Raw genomic sequence first — 26,382 nt, forward strand, 5'->3', positions numbered from 1 at the left:
CTCAGAAATGATCCCAATGGCATGTTCTCCTTCTTAGCCGAAGCTGAAAGAAAGAATGCTGTACTTAAGACACTATAGGCGCGTATGATAACCCCAGTATCTTGGATATTAAAGAAAGCATACACAAAGGCTACTCAAACATACGTACCTGTTAAGGAATCTTGAGACGTGAAACAAATATAAAACAAACAAAAAGTCTATAGAAAATATATATAATTATGTATCACTATTGGGTTCCTCCATAGCCTAGTATAAGATACAGAGGTCTTGCTTTTTATGAAATTCATTGTTTTTCAATAGTAAAAGAAGCACGGATGGGTTTTAGAGTAAGAAATAGCAGCCTAAATTCAACAAGAAACGTCTCTACCCTCTTCTGTATTATATGAGGGAACTCTTTTCCTGGGAAGGCAATACTATTTAAAGTTCCTGAATTGTGAAAGCACCAGTATGACAGTGAAGTCAAAGTACCTTCAAATTTCAGAACCCAGGTTACTGCTTCAAATATGCCATAAAATTTGAGAAGTCCCGTTTCAAAATTATTGGCCATTCCAACTAATTGAACAACATGCAGTTGACACAAATTAAAACTAAGATATTTACAATGTTTTCAGCCCCTGCAAGATTTCCTCTTTTAGCAAGATTAATAGCAAGCTCCAGATTGTTAAGCTGCAAAAGTCAACAAATAAAATTCGTCAAAACAATTATCCGATACTTCAATTCCGATCGCTATATTAGTACAACGGGTAAACTTATATGACATACTTGACCAATGACAAAAGGCACAATTGTTGCTTCATTAACAGTGGCAAGTAACACCTGCCCTCGCCGATTAACAGCGTAGAATCCTCCAACTGATGACGCCTCCGAAGTCAAGATTATAGGATCTGGACTATTTCGATTTCTATAAACTGTGGTAGCTGTCTCCAAATCACATAGACATAGAAGTCCAAGTCTCGTGATCACATATATCAAACCGTACTTGTGGGATATCTGTCAAAGCAAAACAATCATGATTTAATATTGATATATTACCGAAACTGTGTACAAGAATTACCACTAGAAAAGTTACCTGTATTGCCACTGGGAAGTCATCAGTAAAATATGGTGGGAATAACAGATCTGCTTGTTTCTTCGTAAAAGCCGGTTTGCCTTCCAATCAAAACAAAGGATTGATACAGGAAAACTCAATAACTAAAGGTCCATGATATAGTAAAAAGGCAGAAGATAAAGCAAAATATTTAGGAGAACAAATGATCAGTTCCAACGCATGGTATCCTCTCTCTTTATACTGTCTAAAGAACTACCATTAACAGTCTACTTTACTCTCTTAGTCCGGTGTTCCAATGGAAACAGGACTCTCTAGTACACCCATTATTTCTAATGTCCAGTATAGAATCTCTAAAATCGATCACTGGTAGTTTTCAGTAGTATTAATCCCCAGATGCATTGTAACTTGAACCCAAAAAGAAAAATGTAACAGAAGCAAAGAAGTTTAACCCTTTTTCCTGTAAACCCTCAGAATAAATACTGAATAACAGAAAAAAAATAGAATGTACGTCGATACTTTCCCCACTTAGTCACTGCAGATATTCGGCTATATTGGGTTTTAACTCCACACAGCTGCTTCCCAGGATTTCACCCATCCTTGGATTACTCCTGCTGAAGCACACATAACTGTAGAGTTCTCACAGAATCCATCCGTAGCCAAACTATCCGGAAAAAGCATCGATGTTAGAATTTGGATGATCAATGACTAATAGCCAGAATCTTTGGACAGCCATATCTGCATAGCCCGCAAATCAAGGAGTTGTAGCCTTGTAGGTGATAACATCAGGTGTAAGGTTTGTGGAGGTCATTTCCAGAAAAAGATCCCAGGAGTCATTCACCAAATTCTCCTTACAAAGAGTGTCGATAAGCGTAGTTATATATGAACAGTAGGAGGAAACTGTTTCTTTTCCATTGCCCTCATGAATTGAAGAGCAGCAGTAGAATTCACAGACTTGCAAATCCCATTCATTACTGTCCCATAACTAACTTCATTGCATGGATATCCATTTTCCAGCATTCACATAAAAAGATCCATAGCATCGGCTACTTTATGCTCCATACAAAACCCCTTAAGTAGGTTCAAATCCGTGTTTCAAAATACTCCCGAAAACAGCAAAACCGAAATCAACCCGACCCATATTGGAGTAACAATTAATTAGTACAGAAAGTGTAACAATATCAGGTTGAATACCAGCAGCATCCATCCTTTTGGACATAGATGAAGCAACAGAAAAACTGATCCAAAAAATGGTTGCTTATCACATCCTCTTATGTTAAAGTTGCTGAAGACTTTTGATCATGAAACTTAGCTGCACTAAACTTCACGAGATTCAACAACTTCCTCTTGTGAACCTGAAATTGAACATAGACATCTGGTATAAGTATCTAAGCTCACAGTCACATGCCAATAGGGAAGAACAGTTGAAATGAGAACTTACGTGATTTCGCACTGAACAAAAATACTTAGACATGGTGACACCTCACTGTGTTAAGAAGAACTGCAATAGGGAAAAGGAACATCTCAGTAAATTATTACTTTAGTATAATTATCATAATATCATAAACAAGACCCGCCAGTATAACAAAACATCACATTCAACCTGTTCCAACCAATGCACGGTATGAAATAAGTGATCTGTAAAATAATTTCTAAAGTCAAACAAATCCAACCAGGAGATACAAGAAGAATGTACTCATTTTAGAAAGGTAGTCAAACAGAAACAGGAAACAAGCAACTCATAAAGTTTAACGGTAAAGAAGAGATGATAGGAAGAAAAGTGACAGTAAAAAACAGATAATACTAGTTAATGTAATGACAGTATATGAAGAACATACTAGTTAACCATAAAGTCAAAACTGAACACACTACCTTCGGAATAGCCTTTTGGCAGGTGCTTGAGAAGCATCTCCATTTCTTTACAATTTGATCCACCTTCCACAAACCAGTCCGCTAGAAGAGAAGTAGTTTTTGCATTAGGTGAGAAACCCTTGTCAATCATGGTATTGAGAAGTTGCATTGCCTTGTGTGTATCATTTTTCTGGTCTAGGAATCCTTGGACCAGGATATTGAATGTTAAATCATCTACAGCAATACCCTTCTCTTGCATCTCATAATACAAATCCTCGGCTTCTTTCAATTTCCCTTCTTTAAAATATCCATCAATCATTATGTTGTGTGTCCTAGTGTCAGGCTGCAACTCCCTAGTTGAGAGACTATAAAAGATTTCCTTTGCCTCAACTAATTTTCCTTCTTTGCACATGCCATCAATGATGATGTTGTAAATCGGTACATTAGCTTTCGTTCCATTATGTTCCATCACACGGAACAGTTCCATTGCTTCAGCAGAGCAACCATTTTTTAAGAGGCCATCTATTAATGAACCATATGTGAACTGGTCTGGTTTTTCCCCACAAGCTATCATGTCTTTCAGAAGCTCTTTTGCAACCGAAACTTCTCCACTCTTGCAAAATCCATCTATCAGGGTACTATAGGTTATAGTGTTGGGTTTGAATCCCTTAAGTTGCATCTCCTTGAAAACTTGAACTGCCTTGTCCATCCTCTTAGCCTTGCAATAGCCATTGATCAAAATGTTATAGCTGAATATATCAGGACCATGACCTCTAGCGACCATCAAATCGAAAACACTTTTTGCCTCCTTCATCCGCCCTTGTAAACAGTATCCATCCATCAAACTATTGTATTTGACTGTGTCAGCCTCTTCACCTCTTTCAATCATTGTCTGGAATAGTTCAAATGCTTCATCGACCATCCCATCTTTGCAAACTGCGTCTATTATAATACCATATGTGTGTCCATTTGGTAAGATTCCCCTACTTGTCATTTCATTGAACAATCTTATTGCATCTTTCCCCTTCCCTGAAGTGTATAAGCCATCAATTAAAGCATTGTACGTGAAAACATCAGGATTTATTCCCCCTTGTGACATTACTTGTATTACCTCAAAAGCCTCCTTTGTCCTACCTTCTTTGCAAAGAGAATCCACCACGATGTTAAAAGTTATAACATCCGGTGAGACATTCTCGGTCAACATTTGGCTGAATACCCTCTTGGCATCTTCCCACTTAGTTGATGTGCATGGGTGCCTGATTAAAGAGGTAAATGTGAAAACATTAGGTTTTAAACCTCTCTGAGACATCAGTTGTAACAAATCATAAGCGTAGTTTGTCCTGCCTTCTTTACAAAGAGCATCCATCAAAATGCTAAAAGTTACAACATTCGGTGTGACATTCTGTGCCAACATTTTGCCAAATAAATGCATGGATTCTTTCCATCGACCAGATCCACATAACCCGCAAATCAAAGAGTTGTAGGTGATAACATTAGGTGTAAGGTTTGTGGAGGTCATTTCCTGAAATAGATTCAATGCCTCGTTCACCAAATTCTCCTTACAAAGGGTGTCGATAAGCATAGTGTATATATGAACATTAGGAGTAAACTCTTTGTTATCCATTGCCCTCTTGAATTGAAGAGCAGCAATAGAATTCCCAGACTTGCAAATCCCATTCATTACTGTCCCATAACTGACTTCATTGCATGGATATCCGTTATTCAGCATTTGGGTAAAAAGATCTATAGCATCGGCAACTTTACCCCCTTTACACAGCCCTTTGAGTAGGGTGGTCAAAGGAACAGCATCTGGTTCAAATCCGCGTTTCAGAATACTAGCGAGAATAGCAAAACCGAAATCAGGCCGACCCATATTGGAGTAACAATTGATTAGTGTACAAAGAGTAAAAATATCAGGTTGAATACCAGCGGCATCCATCCTTTTGGAGATAGATAAAGCGACAGAAAAGTGGTTCATCTTGACCAGTGCTGCTAGTAATTGGTTAAAAGGTAAAATACAAGGCAAGGGTCGAGTCTTAATCAACTTATTAAACAGACTCAAAGCCTCATCAAGCCCAAGTGTTCCTGACTTGCATCTGTCTCGTACAAAATAGGAGAAAGAGGAAGTAGTAGAACTAGTCTGGGAATGGAAAAGAGAAGGAAAAATTGTTACCAGCTTATTATTACCCAAGAATCCAACAACACATGCTGCTCTTCTCCACATCGCCATTTCCAACAACTCAGTAGCCCACGTGATTTCCAACCAAGTAAAAGGGATAAAAAAAAATTGCTAAATTTGGAGACTGGGGCTATTTGTTTTTTTTGGGTTAAGTTATAAGAGGGTCTTATAATACCATGTTTTATAATAGGGTCTTATAAGATAGTCTTATAAAGTGATTTGTTTTTTATTTTAAGTTCCTCTTATAAGCACTTGTAAAAATAGAAAAAACAAATACATGACATTTTATAGATAGTTATTTGACAAATATAACCCTACTTTACATCACATTTAACTTGAATATATTAATTTGAAACAAACGTATAGTTTGATTTTCAGTTTTAAATCAATTTTGATAATTAGAATATCGATTTTAGGAAACTACCTTAATTGGCGCTGGTGGTAGTAGTGGTCTTAATAAAGACGGTAGTGGTGGTAGTGGATGTGATGATATTGGTTTTAATAAAGACTGATGGTGGTGGTGGTAGTAGAAGTGGTGGATGTCTTAATAACATAGTGGTGGTGGTGGTGATAGTCTTAATAGTACGGTGGTGGTGATAGTAGAGGTGATGATATTGGTCTTAATAGTACGGTGGTAGTGATGGTGGTGGTGGTAGTAGTGGTTTTAATAGCACAGTGGTGGTGGTGGTGGTGATAGTCTTAATAGTATGGTGGTAGTGGTGGTGGAGGTAATGATGGTGGTGGTGGTAGTAGTGGCGGCAGTGGTGGTGGTGGTAGCCGGTGGTGGCTAGGGTAATAGAGTTATTTGGAAAATAAGATAATGAAAAAGGAAGAAGAGATAAATGAGGCTAGGGGTATATGGACGGGGGTGTTTGAGTAATTTTTCAAGTTATAAGACTTATAGAATTGAAGTAGATCCAATTTTGGTACTTATAGAATTGGAGCCTCTTATAAGACATTTCTAGTATAATGCCTCTTATAAGAGGCAAAAAACAAACAAAAAAAATGTCCAAAATCACTAGGCCACATCTTATAAGAGGTTATAAGACTTGAGGTCTTATAAGAGGCAAAAACAAATGGCCCCTTTGCAAGGTCTTATAACCTATCAAAGACCATTAATACTAAGTAGTTGAGAATGCTCCCAGTGACCCACGTCATTTCCCCTTTTTTCTCTGAGAATGACACATCAGATTTTACATAAAAAAAATGAATTCTACGCCTTTTTTTGCCGATTTCAATTGTTCGTAACCCAAAATACATAAACACCTCTTTCTATACTCTTTTTTCAATTCTACAAAACACTCCCAACTCTCAAAAAAAAAAAAAAAAATCATCTCTTCAAACCCTCTCTCGTATTCTTCTCTCTTCTTGATTGCAAATAGACCCAAGGAAGAGGATTACTTTTATGCCAATCCAGAGGAATGTTTGCAACAACCGTGGATGATCCATCGAGTCTCATCCGATCTTACCTTTGCTAAGAAATTTTTTACTATTAGATCATACTTTCAACTCCTCTCTAATTGGTCAAGAGTCAATGATCGACATTTCATCGGGAGAGTTGGAAGGAATAGGAATCCTAAACAAAATAAAAAAGAAATGATCGGGGAAGATGATTTTACAGGATGGATGGATAACAAATATATCCCACGATATATGCCGGCCCGGTATAGAAAATACTCGCCATTTCGGGGAATATAAAAATCAGCCGGGATTAACCTATGTATCAAGTTCTTCACTGGTCGGTTGATATTTTGGCAAATTATCTTGTCCTCTTCGATATGTGCCTTCCTCCACTCTTGGAGAAGCTGAAATTAGGAGGTGTTTTCTCAAGGTCTCTTCCTCACAATGAGGTATGCACCCACAACAACAGGAGTTACTTGCCCAAGACTCAAGTCGTGCCATCTATGTAGAGAAAAAGGTCCTATACTCAACAAAAAGGTCCTATACTCAACAATCTACAATTCAATCGAATTCCACACTCCCCAGGGCTTCAACCATATTATCGCTATTCGGTGCTTGCATTTTGAAGGTCGCTGTGAATCCCTTGACTTCGAGCTCAAGGATTTGAAACATCTAACCATGCTTCAAGAATTGTGTATCACCAATTGTCCAAGTTGAAAGAGCGGTTAGGGGACAGAGGATTGGAGCATCCTACCTCATGTTCCAAAAGTCATTGTTGATAAGGAGGAGATTACAAACAAACAAGTTTAACTTATTCACTATATCAAGAATCGGAGGAGCAAATATGCACCTAACACCAAACAGTAATAATCCATTTAACTTATTTTGTTTTATTTTTTTTATTCTTCTTCCCATCTCAATGTAGAATTACTACTTTCCTTTTGCTTAGGAACTGGCCCGGTACTAAGATTGTAACTCCTAAATTCCATATTTTCATATATCAAGAATTACTACTTTCCTTTTGCTTAGAATTACTACTTTCCTTTTGTTAAAGTATATCAGGGTATTAAGAAAATACCCTGCCATTTCAGGGGAATATAAAAATCAGCCAGGATTAACCTATGTATCAAGTTCTTCACTGGGTCGGTTGATATTTTGGCAGTTGTCCCTCTTCGATACGCCTTCTTCCCGCTTCTCCCGGGATCATATGATTTTCTAGATTTCATTACATTCTCGAAGTTCACCCATTTCTTTGGGATCATAATTGGACGGATACCTACAATCTTTTGTATTTGTTCGATTTATATAATTACTTAATATCACAATAAATGATGTTGTATTTTACTTCAGCTCATATACTTTTTGCTTTGATGTTCATTTAACCTACCATAAATGGATTACCACTTGGAATATTCTCATTGTTTAAAGAGTTTAGAGCATTTCCAATCGGGGGTCTTTCGATTGGAATTAGCAATGGAGAATACGTAAAATTAGTGTGAGGACCAAAATGGTGGTTCAAACACTCAACATTCATGAACCGGTTGGTTTTGATCGTAGCGAGACAGTTGCAAAAGTTTAGCGTGTTTTATATGTCCAAACCCGGTCCAGGGGACATCAAAATGAAAACCATTTCTTTTCTTTTCACCATTGCCGCTGATCCGTTTTGGTGTCTATATTCAATGACTCCTTATAATAGTATTATAAAGCTTTTGCTACTATTAACCTAGAAAATTCCAATGGTGGGACATGTTTGAAGTGCATGTGAGTATGTGACACGCCCCTCGAATTATTTTCTATTTACAATGAGTTGGCAAAAACTTGCACAACCAGTTTAACATCCAAAGTTAGCTTTTTCTAAAATAATATGATGGTATCTCGCTTAACGATGTTGGTTGATGAAATCTGGCATCGCCGTGATCGTGCCTCGATGTCGACCGGTATCCGAAGCGCGCCGCCTTTGGAGGACTATATTCGCAAATGAGATTTACATGCCGATCGATAAGTCACCGTGTAATATCCTCTTTACTTCTTGGTGTGATTTTAGTTTCTTCTTTTCAACCGACATACTTGGTGCATAATCGACTATATGGTGATACCAACGCCTAGATGATCAAGCGAGGATAAATTGTGGGTGTTCTTTTTTCTCACTGCTTGCTTATGGTTTTTGTATGAGGATTAAACTTCGACATTCTAGGTCATCAACTCATTATCTTATTAGGCTCCCCTGAAAATGTCGCAGATTATGTACTCATTTGTGGGCCAACTTATAAACTTGGGGCTTCCTAGGACAAAGGATTTTTAGGGTGTCAGCCCGAACAGTTTTGATGGGCATGGAAATTATAGCATTGGTATGCGAGAGCAAGGTGTCTTCCTAGAGATCCGTTATGATGCCCTTGGTAAACCAAGGGGGATGGATGTTTGCATAACCACCACAACGAAAACTGATAAAGAAGGTCAAAAGCTACTTGCACTCATGGGGATGCCATTCAAAGAGGGTGGAAGCCAAACTGCTATAGTTCGCAAAAAGAAGTTGAAGAAACATCATTTTGATTCCAAATCTAAAGGAAGGAGGTAAAAGTGAAGAGTGTTTTTGTTGTACTTTTTGTGTATCCTTGAATTTTCCAATGTCATGTTCTTTCAAACAAATTGTGTGAAAGAAGACAAATAGTTATGGTTTCCTCAAGTAGTTAGATTTAAAAGATACTCCAAGCCTTTGGCAGTTTTGCTTTTGTTTTGGTCAGTGTTGTTGGAAGAGGAATTTTAAGTGTTGGAGGTGTTAGTTCTACATTGAAATTATAGATGAAATAGAGAAGGCATCACTACGTTAGATGTCAGTATTAGTATCTCGGGGTACTTGATAAGAGCCCAAAACTGTAGTTTTAACCCTATAACAGTCATACTTTTAGACCAATTATGTGAGTAATAATTAAGAGTTAACACCGACACGTTTTTTATGCATTTCGTGTTTCAAAGTCCATTATGTGCAGAAATGTGCCACTTTTAGCGAGATAAAGGAGCTAAGGTCGGTTACTAAGGAGTTCCGTGATTAAAGGCCTAGATTCAAGAAGACAAAGCCTTCCTAAATCCCGGCCAAAAGTCGAAAAGTCGACACGGGCCCAAACAAACACAATAAGTCGGCCAGAACTTCCGGGCGTCAGTATCTTTGGACTCAGACCTCGGAATGGGGCCTACCTTATGTCAAAACGACCGGCTCGGAAAGAGCTTTCCAATGGTCCAAGTCTTGACCCAATCAAAGGAGCAGAAGTGGACGAAAAGTTTGTTGAAGCCAATTGTAGCTGAAGAGGCCTTTTTAGACTGAAAATATTGGGTTTTGGGCCTGATTCTCTGGCCCAAAACATGGCTCCAAGCCCATGCACGATTTTTGGATCTGGACATATAAAAACAAAAGCTTAGCTCTTGGTTAATGGTAGCTAGTTAGACCTAAAACAATATAGATAATTCTAGATCTAGTTTAATTAATTAAATTAAGTTTTAGTTCCATTTTCAATTCTTGTTTTAGATTAAGTTTTTGAATCATTGTTCTTGATTGATTAGATAAATAAAATAGTTATTTTATCAATTTCGAATTGTGTTATTTCAATCTATTAGATCTAGTTTTAATTATTGTTGGTTACCATTTCTTAGTTGTTAATTAGAATTTAATCATTGTTTAATTAGATTAGTAAATTTCGAATCTTGATAATATGTGTAGTTTAGATTCATATGGGAATGATTATGAATGATTCAAGGCTAAAACCTCCATTAGAGGGTTGATGAAGCCTTGATGAAAACTTAGTGGTATAGTGTAGAAGCATTGTAGAGTCTATTCCAATCTAGAAGGTCGTGATTCGCCATGAGAATGGGTGGACTAATTCACATGCTAGTTAGTACTTTCATAGAAATGCCATGAACACTAGGGATTAGAACTCGAATTTCTTGCCGTAAGAACGTAAGAATCGAGATACAATAATCTATGCTAGGCTATTAAGTTGGATTCGAGGTGGATTCAATTCCCCTCTAATCCTTTATCTAGATTCAAAATAATCATATTGCCATAGCATTCGTAGTTAGATTCAACATAATCACTTTCATATAGGTATCGTAGTATAACACACCTTCGTAAAGCTCTCATTGACTTAAAGACTGATCAATTAGACTAGAAAACAATTCCATGCTAGAGCACTAGGAGTGGAACAAACTTCTTACTCCAATATATCTCAAGGGATTGAGAGTAGAAACTTTGATAAATATAGACTCATAAGATTAGTTTTAGTTTACTTACGTTTTGAGATTCAACGTTCATCTCGTAGGTAAACTATTCAATTTTATCTTTATCAAATGGCGCCGCTGCCATCTTAGTTGCACTTTAGCATTGTTTTCATAGTAAAATTAGTCATTTTTAAAGTCCCATTAAACCCACCCACCCTTGTTTGATTCATACTGTGGTTATCCGTTTCAGCGTTGAAAAAGTTCCGACAAATTTACACTGAGCGCGACCGCGCCTGTAAGGAGCGCACCTGCGCCCTATAGTCTGGAACACGAGCGCGACCCGCCCTCAGACCGAGCGCGACCTGCCCTATTTTACTGGACCACGAGCCCGACCCGCCCACACCGAAGCGGACCGCTTAACTCATCGAATAAGGAGCGATCACGCTTCTATCCGAAAGCTTTCATGCGCTTCTAAGCCAAAAATCCCGGATTTCAACAGTTTGTTTCAAACTTCGATTTTTAAGTTTTTCGGTGTTCTAACTTGTTATTTACAATCGAACACGCGTAAACAAGACGCTTATTCATAAGCGGCAAGGACGCTTATCATCGTATTCCTTTCTTCCATACCTCGCGATCTCCGCCAGAGGCTCATACTAATATATCAAGATTGTTTGGATTGTTTTCGTTTTAGACTTAGACTTGCATGAGATTAAGGTCCGGTCGGAGAAAAACACCGAACGTAATTAACCGTCAACAAACAAACATATCGAAAGTATACCAATCACTACACCTCTAACTACTATCCCACCAACCATACCGACATAATGGGTGAAGAAAGAGAGACTCCTCTCTCCGACTTCTACAAAGCTTTGAGCGATAGCCCTAAATCTTTGCATCGTTTCTAGCGGACCCGTGGGGGATTTTCGAATCCCCAAACATATTTAATTTGTTACCCATTTTCCATGGTTTAGGCCATGAAAAACCTTACCAACACATGCGTAGGATTGAACAAGTTCTTACAACATTCCATCATCCTACGGTTGGTGAAACAAATTAAACCGGTGGTATTTCCCTTCACCTTAGCCGATAAGGCAGCGTCTTTGGTTAACCGCCCCAAGCCTAACTTAACTCAGGACTCGTGGGCTAAACTTGTTCAGCTATTTATGGAACATTTTTACCCACCCCTAAAGACGGATGAGATGCTTTCCAAGATTCATTTTTTCTCGGCGTAATCCTCACGAATCATTTTCTGAGGCTTGGAATCGTTTCACCGATCTGCTTATAGAGTGTCCACACCATAACCTAGCAAAAGACACGTTAGTTTGTGCCTTTTTCAAAGAACTTCGACATCACCATAAAGAAGTCCTTGACATAATGAATGGGGGTAGTTTTCTAAGTAAAGGAGCCTCGGAGGCTTACAAATTTTTAGAAGAACAAACTAAACGCAATAACAATTGGGGGTGATGATATCCCCCGCTCTGCTAGTTCCTCTTCAACAGTTAAGGCCGCCGGTATGTTTGAGATGAAACCCGATCCAGAACTTAAAAATTTAATCGAATCTCTAACTAAAAAGGTAGATGCTATTTCTATTCAACAAAAGCCTATCCCCGTCATGAATGTCAACTCCAACCCATGTAATTTCTGTTTGAGTCCTGAGCACCCTGACTCCTATTGTCCTCTCGCCTATGAACAACAACAATTAGAGCAAGATAATGTTTGCTCCATTAATAACTATCCTATTCCTAATGCCCCATGGAGACAACATCCCAACTTTAGTTGGCGAAACAATCAACAAGTTACACCTCCAGGGTTTAATAACCAAAATGTTAGGCAAGCAAACAACTATAATCAAGCTCCACCTAGGCAAGGACAGGGGACAAGGTTAAGGAAATTATAATAATTATAACAACCAAGCTTGACCACGACAAGGTGTAGCACAAGGTCGAGTAATTATAATAGTTATAATACCAATAGAGGTATCGTTCGGTTAACAATAGTAACTATCAAAACCCACCCATAAATAATCAACGTGAGATAGTTCCACCGCACCACCTGACTACTACACCTACACAACCGACCCGTGATCGACGCTTTATACAAGTTACCCAACAACTTTTCCAATCAATGACTCAATCAAATCAACAGATCTTACAATCCATAAATTAGGGCATACAACAATTAGCCCAAGAGAAAGCCCAACCAAAAGGCGGTTTCCGTGACAAGCTATACCAAACCCTAAAACAACAAACACAGCCTTTTGAGGTAAACGGTAATACTAGTAATGAAAACGACAATAGTAGGTGACTGAATGCCATCACCACTCTCCGCTTCGAAGAGTGGTTGATAACAAAGTAACTATGCCTATAGTTACCCCATCAAGATTCCTACACCGGATATCGAACTAGATACCGAAATAGAAACCCAAGAGCCTACCACAAGAGAGGTACCGCTTAAACCACAACCTAAGAAACAGAAAGCCAAGGTAACAAATCAAGTCGAGCCATACGCTAAATATAGAGCAAAACCACCATTCCCTCGGTTAGCCATGCTAACCGGGGATACAAACTTTGAGGAGATTAGGAACGCTTTCAAGAATCTAACGATAAACCTTCATTTTCTCGGCTATTAAAAAGCTACCTAATCACGCTTAAGTTTCTTAAAGAGTTGTGCACTACTAGGCGTAAGACCAACATACCTAAAGACGCTTTTTAACCGAACAATTCTCAACTTTATCCGAAAATAATGGAATTGTTAAGTACAAGGACCCCCGTCGCCCTATCAGAAAATGCACCCTAGGAGATTCCCACACGACGATCGCAAGTATTAGACACGGGGCAGTGTTAACTTACTCCCATATTATTTGTATAAACAAATAGGTCTACAGGAAATGCAACCTACAAAAATAACGCTGCAATTAGCGGACAGTCAATTAAGTATCCTAAGGGTGTAGTGGAAAACGTGCTTTGTTAAGGTTCGTGATTTTTACTATCCTCGCTGATTTTGTTATCCTCGATACGTAAGTCGCCAACGACTCAGATCGATCATCTTAGGGCCCCTTCTTAGCAACCGCCAACGCCTTTATAAATCGCCGATGGTAAGATGTCCTTATCTTTTGGCCATCTTACAGTTGAGGTAAATGTTTTTAAAATGATGAAACAATTACCGATCCGCTCTATAGATGGGGAGGTTAGCATGATCAAGAGCTTAGCTCAAGATTATTTTAACAACACGCTTCCTGAAAACAATATGTACAAATTCCTTTCTTTTTTGAAAGTCGATTTTGTAAATGACTCCTACTTAGAGGAAGTCAACACCATCCTTGAGTCCACCCCAATTTGTAGACACTTCGTTGCTCCACATATTGAGTATGAAGACTTGCTACCTAAGCAAGTATTCATTATGCAAAATAAGGACCCCGACGAAACATCTATTGATTTTCCTTCCACCCCCCTGCTTAAACCCCTTCCCCGTGAGTTAAAATATATTCAACTCGATCCGATGGTAGTCATCCGTAATTATATCTTCTCTGTTATTTAAGAATGAAGAGACAAGTTTAATCCGGTGTGATTAAGGAACATCGGTCTGCGCATTGGTTGGTCCCTAGCCGACATTAAGGGAATTGACCCTAATATTTGCACTCATCGTATCCATTTGGAGGATAACGCCAAGACTTCGCTCGCCTCACCTCGCTTTGACCCACCATAATGAAAGAGGTGGTTAGGGAAGAAGTCTTATGATTACTCGATGGGTATCATATACCCCATCTCGATAGCGAATGGGTAAGCCCCATTCATGTAGTTCCTAAGAAATCGGAGTTACCGCGGTAATACGAAATGGGAAGGGTGACTATGTTGTCACACAAGGTCCTATGAAATGGAGGATTTGTATTGATTACAGACGGGTTAAATGCAATGACACGAAAGGATCACTTTCCTTTACCTTTATAGATCAAATGCTCGAACGCCTAGCTGGTCATGCTTTTATTGTTTTCCTCGATGGCTACTCGTGCTATTTTCAGATTATTATTGATATTGATGACCAAGAAAAGACTACCTTCACATGTCCCTTTGAAACGTATGCCTATAAACGAATGCCTTTTGGCCTTTGTAATGCTCTTTGAACCTTCCAAATGCATATGCTTCATATATTTAGTGACATGGTAGCTTTATGGAAGTTTTCATGGATGATTTTTCTATCTATGGAGACTCCTTCACAGACTTTTGTCTAACCTGTCTAAGGTTTTGACACGTGTGAAGAAAAGAGCCTCGCTTTAAACCGAAAAGTGTCATTTCATGGTGAAAAAGGGCATAGTACTAGGTCACATTGTATCTAGTGATGGCATCGGCGGGATAAGGCCAAACTAGATAAGATAGCGACTCTACCTAAACCACGGACCGTCCGCGATATTAGAACCTTTCTAGGCCATGCAAGTTTTTATAGGCGATTTATTAAAGACTTCTAAAAAATAGCTAGGCCTTTAACTAATCTGCTTTTGAAAGATGCAATCTTTGATTTTAATTTTAATTGTAAGCAGGCTTTTGAAACTTTAAAAGCCACCCTAACCTCTCGCACCAATTATACAGCCTCCCCGATTGGTCTAAACCTTTTCAACTCATGTGTGATGCTAGTGACTATGCAAATTGGTGCGATCTTTGGACAAAAACTAGATAATAAGTCCACCGTTATTTATTATGCTAGTAAAACATTAAACGATGCTCAACGGAATTATTCAACTACCGAAAAGAATTCTTAGTCGTTATTTTATGCTTTAGATAAGTTTCGGCCTTATTTGGTTGGTTCTAAAACCTTAGTTTACACGACCATGCAGCTCTTAAGTACCTTCTTGCGAAGAAGGATGCTAAGCGAGATTAATCCGATGGATCCTTCTCCCGCAAAGAGTTCACATTAGAAATAAAGGACAAAAGAGGGTCGAAAACGAGTTGCCGAATTCCACCTATCTAGACTCACAAACGACGATCGATTGATTCCGAGTCCATACCGACTCTTTTCCCCGATGAGCATCCAGATGCCATATTTTTAGCACCATGGTATGCCGACATTGTAAATTATTTAGCGGCTGATGTTATGCCTTATAATTGGTCAAGAAATGAACGTAAGAAGTTCTTGGCCGAAAGTTAAGTTATACTACCGATGAGCCCTATCTTTTAAGTATTATGCGGATCGATTTATTCGCCGTTGTATTCCCCCAAAGGGGAATACAATAAAGTTCTATCGCTCGCCATGACAGAGAGTGTGGTGGCCATTTTAGTGGGATGAAAACAGCCGCTAAAGTTCTTCAATGTGGATTTTATTGGCCTACCCTTTTAAGGATGCCCAAGTGCATTGCAAGACGGTATTCGCTGCCAACAACTTGGGCTTAATCACTGGCGTAATATGATGCCATTAAATCCAATCTTGATAGTAGAAATTTTTTTGACGCTTTGGGGCATTGATTTCATGGGTCCTTTTCCGTTTCCCACGGTTTCATTTATATTCTAGTTGCCGCGGGACTACGGTCTAAAATGGATAGAGGCCCTAGCTTGCCGTGAAAGCAATGACCATAAGACCGCTTGTATTTTTATTAAAGAATATATTTTCTATCGGTTTGGCATTCGAAAGCCATCATTAGTGATGGTGGAACACATTTTTGCAAATGAGTTGTTGCATCCCTAGTGAAAAAGTATGGAGTTACACACAAAGTAGCAACTCCTTATCATCCACAAACTAGCGGACAAGTAGAAGTTTCTAATAAGGAAATCAAAAAGATTTTAGAAACAACTCAGAACCCCGATAGGAAAGATCGGGTCAAAGCGCCTATCGGATGCCTTATGGGCGATAGAACTGCTTTCAAAACTCCTATAGGTATGTCTCCCTTTAGACTTGTATTTGGGAAACCATGTCATTTGCCCGCACAATTAGAGCACCGCGCTTTGTGGGCTATAAAAGCCTTAACTTCAATATTGATGAGGCAGTGTCAAACGCGAAGTTGCAATTGAATGAGCTTGAAGAAATCCGTAGCGATTCGTACGATCTCGCCAGGATTATAAAGCCAACATGAAACGTGTTCATGATAAACAAATCTTGCGCAAAAAGAGTTTGTGGTCGGTCAAAAGGTCTTGCTTTTACAACTCCCGCCTACACATTTTCCTAGGGAAACTAAAACCCGCTGGTCCGGTCCCTTCTCGTTATCAAGTCACCCCTTACGGGGCAATCACCTTGGTAAATCCAAATGACAACAAAGTATCTTTCAAGTTAATGGTTAACGGTTAAAACATTTTCACGAACTTCGTCCCCCGATGTAGGGAAGTCCTTTTACAGACCCTCGCCTATGAGGATTGACCTTTGTCATTGGTGTACTTCCTTTCACTTCCATATAGTGATAAGTGCACCATTCAGGTAACCGGCCCCTCCCTATGGAGTGTGTGGTCGTAGTACCGGATCCTAAGTCCACGGTAACATAATTCACGCTTTTCCACCTTTGTATGTTTTCTCGGTTTTTGAGTCATGTTTCTCTATGGGGTGAATTATGTATTTATTGTTTTTCGTGTTTCTTATAATAAACTAATAAAAAATAAAAAAATAAAAAAATAAAATAAAATAAAAATTCTAAAATCATAGAAATAGCAATCCAACAAGTCTTGGGAATCACTTTTAAATCCATCCACGCTTTTAAAAAATTTGTTTGGGGGTGGGCAGTGATCTTTCCATCTGGATTGCTCGAACTTTCCATTTGTGTTTCTTAGGCCCATTACTTGTAGTTCAATTGGGTTGACGTAATCTAAACTTAGATTTCCTTCGCTCGCATAACTTACGCCACACACGACTTCTCGAGGCGTTCTTCCACCCTCTTATACGTCACCCATGGTTGGAATTGAATATTTTATGGATCATTGGATTGGAAATTTCTACTGATCGTTTCCATAACTCATTCGCCAAAATCGGCCAAGAACGGCTGCAAATTGAATTTGAAGTTGCGCGGAAAAATCGAAATTTCGAATTCACATTGGGCTTGGGCCCAAACCGCGACGCACAAGTTGTTTCCCTTTGAATCCGCCGGTTACCAATTTTAAAGCAAACCTTGAACACCAAAATAAAAATAGAGATAGAGAAGAAAATCAAATCCACCTAAAATCTTCTCTAAACCATCATCCAAACCAACCCAACTCCGAAAAACAGCCACCAATTAAAGTCTCCACCACCGCCATCACCGCCACCAACGTTGTTTTTAGTTGTTTTCTTCAAACTCGCCTCCCCCAGAGTCTACAAAACCATTAGTTGTCTAACAAAACTTCAATGGCGCTACGACGTAGAATTTTGCCTAACACGCCGCTTGTTTATTTACCGCCAAGCACCATTTTATGACGCGGAGATGATTAAGAGGCATTGGAACGGACTGTGGTACTCGACTGAGGAGTTCTATCACTATGATTTGGTAGAACAGTTTTATAAAAAGCGAGAATTGGAAGGGGATAGGATTTTCATAAAGTTAGGAGGAACGAGGAGGGAAGTAACGAGACAGTTGTTGGCCGAACTATTAGGAATTACGCTTGAAAGCAACCTGGTAACGACAATTCAGGAATCCCAGTATACTGGAGTTCCTGCTTTGATGAAGGATACTGTCCTGGAGGGTGAATACAATCCGACATCTCATTGCAAATCCGCCATCCATTTCGAGAACCAATCAACCGGGTCAGAGCTCGGTGGATTGGTAGGAACGCCCCTGAAAGACAAAGTCGATATCGCCCCGCAATGTCCGGTGACGCTCTCCGGATTTTGCAAACAAATAAGTATAATTTCTGCATCCTTGATTTAATGTTTAATGTGATTCAGGAGTGGGAAAGAGCTTGGCGCCTCTTCCCCGTATTGATCACTAAGATCATGCTCTCCTTTAGAGTCATCGCAAGATCCGGCCCTATTAAGATCAAATTGCATTCTAATGCAAGTATCTATATCGGATTGCATCCAAGAGACTTGGGCGTTGTCCAAGAAAAAATGGTTGAGTCGAGATGAAAGGGAAGACATGACATGTCCGGATGAAGATGCATTAGATAATTGTAATTCTAATTTAGAACGATGCAAGTATTGCAAACCGCCTTCGCGCTTTATGGTATTTGTGAAAATATCCGAGATAGACAGAGTGTAGTTCAAAAGAAGCAAGGGAACCCTTCTCGAGGAGATTTGAAATGCTCGGGGGTTCCGACGATATCTTGTCTAACATGGAGACTATCCACCGTAATAAACAAACCCAAGATGCGATTTGGTATCGAGATGGAAGCCCAAATATTGTTCGAATAGAGATGCTACGACGATGCCACCCGTGGAGGACTCGTTTCAGCCGAGTCCGACAGGCATGAGCATCATCGCCAAAGGACAGATGGTTCAAGCCAATCTCCATCCCAGGGCCCATCATCATCACAAAACTAGGTGTTCACCCCCAGTTGGAGTTCGCTGTTATTTCCTAATTTCATTTTATTAGTTGGATTTTAATTCAGTAGTTAAATTTAAATAGTAATGTGTTTATTTTACGTTGTTTGCATTTAAATTTTATTTTTAATATAACTGGTTATTTTCGAGTACTGCTTGTTTTTATCATTAATCCCACCTTCCCCGAATTTGTTTGGGGTGGTACTATTTATACCGAAAGCATAAGTCGCTATATGATCATCTCACGTTAAGTTGTCTTGGAGGAAAGGTTGATAATTTGGCCGATATCGGCATATCTATGATTTGTTTGGTGCTAGCATGAAATCTAGGAGAGCTTAGAAGTTACTATTCTAAATCCAGTATGAAAGATACCAGGATTTTTAGAAAATCATGGAAATGGTTTGTTTCCGCTTTTCGGTTTTGGATTTTTCCTATTTCCTAAATTGCCTTCAAACAAATTTGGGAACTTCCCCGATTCGCTTTGGTAGCTCGGAACCTATTTAAACTCCTTTCTTTCTACACTAACAAACCACACTACATCCCACCATCATCCCGCGACCTTCCACTCCAAGTTTTATTTCTTTTTGCTCTAAACTCCGGTTCAAGATTTACGACGAAGCCGCCCTTTTACATTTTCGAAAATTTTTGTCGAGCGCCACCAGCTTCCCCTTGAGCTTAACCTCGCTTCAAAACACTGTAAAAGCATTAACACACGAGCCCATCGCCGCTTCTGTATGTGAGCAATCTCCGCTTCTTCATAACGCTGAAAATTCCAATTTTCAGACGGTCATTCCGTGATTTTTGTGGAGCTATTCAAAGAGTTATTGTGATGACATCTCCTATAGTCATACCTGAACAAATCCTTCAAAGATGTGTTGGGCACCGGTGACCTATGGACATTGGTTCCGGCAAAGAATCCTCGCAGTTAGGATGGCGCCATCTACCGTAAGTGATGACGATTCATATTCACCACAACTTACTGCTTATTTCTACGACCATGTTAAATTCTATTGTAATCAGGATGGAGAACAAGAATTCTCTGTCGTAGTCGAAGACACAACACATCAATTCGATAAAAATGTGGTCGCTCTAGTTTCAAGATTACCAATACCTGATCCTGTTCACACATGGGCGTATATGACCGATAATGCATATCTTTATGATTATACATATTTCCATGAGTATTATGGGGGAGGGGTATTTCGAGTAATGGACCAGGGGCGATATAGCATTGCCCTTGGTAGCCTTTCCCTAAACGTAGGCACCACCATGTTATTCATCCTGATGAATATTTTGGGGGAATGACAGTTCATTTCTGCAAACAGTACTGCTGGTGACATTTTCCTCGCTCTAGCTGAGGGACGTCGCCGATATGCACTACACCATAATAGGATATTTGCAATACGCACCTTTTTTGCTTTGCAACGGTTATTTACCGTTAGTAAGTTGCCAACGCTATATAAGCGTTAGCAATGTTGAAAAGCGTTACTTTATTTTGGTGAATTTATAGAATTAATTACCAACGCTTGAAAATCGTTTGAAAAGTGTTACAAATCCAAAAAACCAAAACAACATCAAAATTTCGAAAAGAGGGGAACAAAAAAGAAATCGCGACTCGGTATATAAAAAACCTCTCTTTCTCTCTCACAGCCGCTAGGTTAGGGTTCCTCTTTCTCTCCTTCAACCTTCCGTGAAATCTCCATTCTCAGAATGTTTTCTCTAGATCCCTCCATCGTCAGGTATAAATAATCAATCTTTATTTAATTAGTTTTTGTTTTGTTCAAATTAGATTGTTGGATGTTAAACAAGCACAGAATAAAGAAGGGAAAAATGTTCTGTATCTTGTTTTTGAATACATGGACACTGATTTGAAGAAGTTTATGCGGAGTTTTCGTAATAAGGGGGAGATTTGCATGTTTAGATCAAAACTCAACATGAGTTCAGATCGTTCACATGATTAATGATCTATTAATCGATTTCACTTGTTGTGGATTTCATTTCTAGTTGTTTTTCACTTCATAACTGAGTGTTTTTCAGTTTTCATCGTTAATTGGAGTGAAACTTGTGTTTGATTAACTTCAGATCTGAGAATATTTGTTGATTGTTCTTAATGAAATAGAAACAATACTATTTCAACCTAATTTTGACGTTTCTGTTTGTTTGTAGTGATTTCAGAAAGAATCAATGCTGGAGATGTTAAGAAGCTTCAAGATGCAGGTATCTACACCTGCAATGGCTTGATGATGCAAACTAAGAAGGTGAAACTACTTCACAACTCGAATTTGTTGCTATTGTTGAAGTTTTGTGCCTTTTATGTTAATTTAGAGATGGGTAGAGAGCTCAAATGCCCAATATGGTAATAATTATCTATGCAATAGACTTTTCAATTTCTCTCAAATATTTTGTTCTTGAATCTTGGGATATTCTTTTTTCTGTTGCAGTTTGAGTCTATTGAAATTGGCAGATCGTTAACATGCAACCATGTCTTACGCAAGTAAGTAGAAACAATCAATTTCCCTTTTTTTTATTTATTTTTAGATTCTCGCTTTGTTTTAATTTTCTTTCCTACTATTTTCAGTTTATGCATTACGTAATCCATGAAGTCGATTCATTTCCCAAGGTGTAAAGTTCAGATATCGCTAAGGGTCGTTGTTTTTCTTCTTCAGTTTTATAATTTACACTTTAGCTTTGATTAGGTTAACATAACCCAGAATGAAATTTTGTGCTTTGATACATGCATCACAATATTAGAAACTTGGAATGAATCTAAAAAATGGACTTTACACTTATAATGTGGTTCACTCTTTTGATGTTTGAACTCGAGACAGCTTCTCAAAACTTTGTCAACCTACTTAATGACATTATGCATTTATGCCTATGTTGATATACCACCTGTTAGAAAGGTCATTGCTGTTGATATATAGTTAAACAAATGCCTTACACAAAATCTTTGAGTTTTGCTAAAAGATGTGTGGTAAACCATTTTGCAGAGTAAGTAGTTTTTAAAGGAGATAAGGGTTAGAAGAAATTTGAATTACTTCTTTTTAGTTTTATACGAACAACACTTAGAATTTTACACAGTCATATTTACAATAAAAGTAGCTCTGATTTGATCAAATCGTAGCACCAAAAAAGTCTAAAGATATTGGTTTTATCATTCTCATTAGGATGCACAGATGCAGTTCTGCTTTCTTTTTCATAGAAAATAAGAAAGCATTTTGACTAGTTAATAGGATAATGAAAGGATATGGTGAACAAGTAAATAATAAAACAATAGAATCATTTGTGTGTGTGTGTGGGTGGGGGTGAGATTTTGCAAGAAAGTAGACGCCAAAGTGTGTAAGGAAGTTCTGATAGTGCAAATGAGTTGAAATGCTTGGTGTATATGGAGTTATAGACTATAGTGTACGGATTAAATCGGTTGAAGTGCATTTGATACACCATGGGTTAGCAAAGAGACCTGGGTACCCATTACTAGTTAGTAAGTTAGTAAAAAACAATTGCTCTATTGGGCGGGAAAAATAAGTCGATTCTACTTGCATTATTAACAAGTAGCAGCACCACAGATTGGTCGCTTCAGATCTGGTCTTTCTTTTCTTTTTCGAAGAGTGGAAGAAGAAGAAAGTGTAGATTGAGTGATATCCAAGAAAAAAAAAATAGCCCATGTAATGGACCCGACGACCCTTGGGGAGGCACATTGAGATCAACGCTGGCGATTCTGCCACCGACGATGACCGGAGCCGCAATCCGGGGATTTCAACAAGGCCGCACTATCTCGACCTCTCCGATGATATACGTTATCTTGTATTACCGTATGTATGATAATGGCTGTTCACATTTTAATATAGAAAAGAGTTTTCATTATGATCATGATGGTGGTTGTTAACTATTTGATTATGTTGTTTAGACTTTGAAAGAATTCATCGGTTTTGCGAAAGAGAAGTGACTTCCTTAAAGTTGTTGTATCTTTGAGTGGTATGTCGGTTGACACTCGACTTTCTTCTTGATTTTACGCTTTAGTGCTTTTCTAGTCTTTCTAATGTTTCTCTTTCATGATGTTTGGTCTGGGGACCGGGGTAGAAATGCAGATGCTTTGCTTTATATTTTGGTGAAGACCATGCCCGCTGCCCATTCGAATAATGTAACTTTTGGTTATTGCAACTCAGAATTTCTTGAATTCCATTACTGTCTCATACTTAAATCCTTTACTTAATAAAAGATATGAATTAGTACTTCAACTGGGTTATTCTTGGAGACTCCTGAAAAGTCCTATTTCAGGCTACCACGAAGAGCAGAACATCTTGGTCCAAGTATTCTACAGAGAAATAAGATTTTAAACCATGAAAAAGGGGATTGGTTTGGGCTCTATCTTAAATCGGGGTGAACAAGATATTATACAACAGAGTTTGTGAAGTAATGCTTAAAATCTAACATAGAGTAATGTTTTCTGTGTCATGCTTTATGTCAAGATTTTGAAGGTGATGATTTGATAAACCAAAACATAACCTTAAATCTACACTGTTTCTTTCAAATAAGTTTAGGATAAAAAATTGCTCAAACCCATTATCTTCTTTTCTTTGTATCTTCTGCTGGTCAAGAGATTGAATTAAAAGGCTATGAAATTGTCAGAAGGTAACAACATAGCCTTCTACTTGTCTTCTCAATGCGTGACCCTTATTGTTTGAATAAGGAGGCCATACTGTCATATTTGTCAACTAAGATGTATGGTTGTATAGGGTTTTGATTAGTTTAGCTACTTTTTCTTACTTCTTTCAAATATGAACAATTCGCTTGGTGTTGAAGCGAAGGACAAAATGGAATTAATTTAAGGTGTGATTTTGAGGTACTGAACAAATAATCCGCCATACTATATTCAATGTATTGCTTTAATGTTGGAGTTTCTCCGATTGAATTATACTTTACAGGTTTGGGTTGGCGATAGGACTGTCATACTCTTTCTCGATTCAGGTCTTTGGCATTCAGCGCAATTCAATGAAAGTATAGCCAAGTGGTTATCGCTTTAGGTCTTTGGATTCAGGTCTTTGGATTTAAATTTATGTAATATGGGGTTTTGATTTGAAAAGCGAGTGTAATAAAGTTTTGGTGTGGATTGTTTTAGTTAGTTTTTGGAGTTTGGAGTAGAATTGAGATTTGTGGCTGTGTAAAAAGAGTTGGGTATCGAAGATATAGGATTTTTGGATTAGGAATATGTATAGGAGTGGCTACAGCCACTACTCGAGGCGGGATGCCTACAGAAGGTGGGGATTCTGTTGTGAGACTTGATCAAGTTCCGCGTTGGATAGATGCGAAACAGAGGTTTTCATTGGTTTGTGATAATGAGGATCCTTCTTTTAATCCTTATTTTTCGGATCCTTAACGGCTTTGGCGGGAGCTGAGAGTGGGACAAGTAGGATGCATTCGAGGTTTCCAGTTGACCATGATGTTAATTCGAAGATATATTTGTGGCGGGGAAATCCTTGGAACCTTGAAGTTGATGCTGTGGTTAACTCCACTAATGAGGTGAGTAGCTATGGTGAAATTCAAATTCGTGTATGCTGAGCATGCTTAATATTTCAGCGGATGTATATGAACTATTGTATTTGTGACTTGATGTGATGAACAGAATTTTGACAAAGCACAAAGCAGCCCTGGATTGCATGCTGCAGCTGGGCCTGGCCTTGCAGAAGAGTGTGCGGCATTGGTAAGCAAGTTGTACTTGAATTTGTTTAATTAATTACTTGTTTTGCTATATTGCATTGAACATTGGAAACTTTACTATATATGTATAAGTTGTTAGACATTAAAATCTCACCAATCCTGGCACTTCAGCATATTAGTAATGCTATACAAGTGTGGAAAGCGAAAACTAGAATGAAAAAATAAAAGTAAAAATAAAAATGGCGCCATACTCCAAAAAACTTCAGACTGTATTTACGAGGTTATAGTAACTAATGGATTGCCAACATGTACTTGATGAACATTATCTCCATAGAAGGAAAGTCATACAAAAATCAGCTCTTTTGAATTTCCTGACCTCTTTAATGTAAAACTCAATATATTTTGTAAGATACAAAGAAAAACATATGGACTAAAAAGAGATTTCAGCTCGTACAATGGTGAAAGTAGTTTTCCTTTCCCTTCTCTTTTGTTGATAAATAAGTAGTGTAATTCGACCATCACTTTTTATTCTCAAATGTTCCCGCAAGCACTTCTTATTGTTAATGACCATGGAACGCCCCTTTAATTTGACAAACATGCTTTCCATTTTAATGTAGGCAGTTGTAAGAGCCGGAACCTTTATATTTGCTTCACATATCGGCTTATATGCAAATTATCGCCTTTTCAGTTCATGCCAACATTACTCGGTTTGTTCCTTGTCTTGTAATAGGTTTGAATTGGACAAAGAGCATCCCGATAGGAATAAACTACACAAAGAACAGATTGGTGTTTCTCTCATTCAAAAGCTCGATAGTTCCTCGTCGAAAGCACCCGGATCTAAGAATTTTGAGAACTCAAGGTCTCAATCTCAAGCATGTACTCCCTCGAGCGAATCAAATCTCCTGCTGATTTTGGTAATTTAACACCACTTTTTGTATATGAAGAAATTGTATTATATCTTCACATAATATGGGAATCTATCTAGAGTAATGGTCTCTGTGGGATCAGCTTTTGTTCCTTGAAGGTTACTAAAAATTCTTGATCAGTTTAGTAATTTCTTTAGTTTGATATGACTTTCTATTTGTTAGAGTGTGATACACTATATTGTATATGTGTGTGAGCGTGGCTATGAATACGGGCACATAGTAATATATGTTTATTGTAGGTTTAGCTTGTCTCGCTACAAAATATATGAGAATTTTTTTTTTTTTATTAGCAACCCATCAGCAACGGTTTATAACCGTTACAAATGATTTTTAAATGATTTTTTTTTAAATTCACTTACAACTTTGCAACGGTTAAGAACCGTTGGTAATTTGTGTACGAAAATTATAAAAAAGCGTTGGAAATTTCTGTTTGCAACGGTTAATAACCGTTGGAAATTTCTGTTTGCAACGCTTATTAACCGTTGCAAATATTTCCAACACTTTACCCACGCCATATTTGCAACACTTAAAAAGCGTTGCAAATATTATTAGCAACGGTTTTTTGCCGTTGCAAATAGCCTGTTATGGTGTAGTGATGACATTCCCCGAGTATTAGTCGCTAGTCTTAAGAGAGCCCAAACCATGAGGCGTAAGTATCTTCTTATGCCCGCTTTTAGTAAGCCGCATCA

At 38.3% G+C, this 26,382-nt stretch overlaps 1 protein-coding gene and 2 long non-coding RNA genes across 4 annotated transcripts; 2 read left to right on the forward strand and 1 right to left on the reverse strand.

Annotated features, from left to right (window-relative positions):
* Positions 1 to 493: 493 nt before the first annotated feature.
* On the reverse strand, positions 494 to 5,201 carry LOC147473026 (uncharacterized). 2 transcript variants are annotated; one of them, XM_086587905.1, is made up of 6 exons: positions 2,918 to 4,999; positions 2,487 to 2,546; positions 2,240 to 2,400; positions 1,070 to 1,149; positions 763 to 990; positions 494 to 666 (listed from the first exon to the last, which is right to left on the reverse strand). In XM_086587905.1, the coding sequence occupies exons 1-2, from the start codon at positions 4,872 to 4,874 to the stop codon at positions 2,512 to 2,514; spliced, it is 1,992 nt and encodes a 663-aa protein (XP_086444031.1). In that variant the 5' UTR covers positions 4,875 to 4,999; the 3' UTR covers positions 494 to 666; positions 763 to 990; positions 1,070 to 1,149; positions 2,240 to 2,400; positions 2,487 to 2,511. The 2 variants fall into 2 exon arrangements, with proteins under 2 accessions (XP_086444031.1, XP_086444030.1); XM_086587904.1 differs by having other exon boundaries at positions 1,070 to 2,400; positions 2,918 to 5,201.
* Positions 5,202 to 20,688: 15,487 nt separating this feature from the next.
* Positions 20,689 to 21,591, forward strand: LOC147473027 (uncharacterized). The gene is made up of 3 exons (XR_015210606.1): positions 20,689 to 20,848; positions 21,276 to 21,367; positions 21,551 to 21,591. It is a non-coding gene; the product is annotated as an uncharacterized LOC147473027 (long non-coding RNA).
* Positions 21,592 to 23,208: 1,617 nt separating this feature from the next.
* LOC147473028 (uncharacterized) lies at positions 23,209 to 25,563 on the forward strand. The gene is made up of 3 exons (XR_015210605.1): positions 23,209 to 24,629; positions 24,733 to 24,810; positions 25,498 to 25,563. It is a non-coding gene; the product is annotated as an uncharacterized LOC147473028 (long non-coding RNA).
* Positions 25,564 to 26,382: the final 819 nt, after the last annotated feature.

Source organism: Coptis chinensis, unplaced genomic scaffold (assembly GCF_015680905.1).
Source record: "Coptis chinensis isolate HL-2020 unplaced genomic scaffold, ASM1568090v1 utg545_pilon_pilon, whole genome shotgun sequence".
Lineage (NCBI taxonomy): Eukaryota > Viridiplantae > Streptophyta > Magnoliopsida > Ranunculales > Ranunculaceae > Coptis > Coptis chinensis.

What these genes read in the sequence shown, in the direction of transcription:
- LOC147473026 (XM_086587904.1), bottom strand. Translation starts at nt 5,126, where the DNA reads ATGGCGATGTGGAGAAGAGCAGCATGTGTTGTTGGATTCTTGGGTAAT. An exon ending in GCCAAAAGGCTATTCCGAAG is followed by an intron (nt 2,547 to 2,917) that starts GTAGTGTGTTCA and finishes TCCCTATTGCAG; the next exon opens with TTCTTCTTAACACAGTGAGG.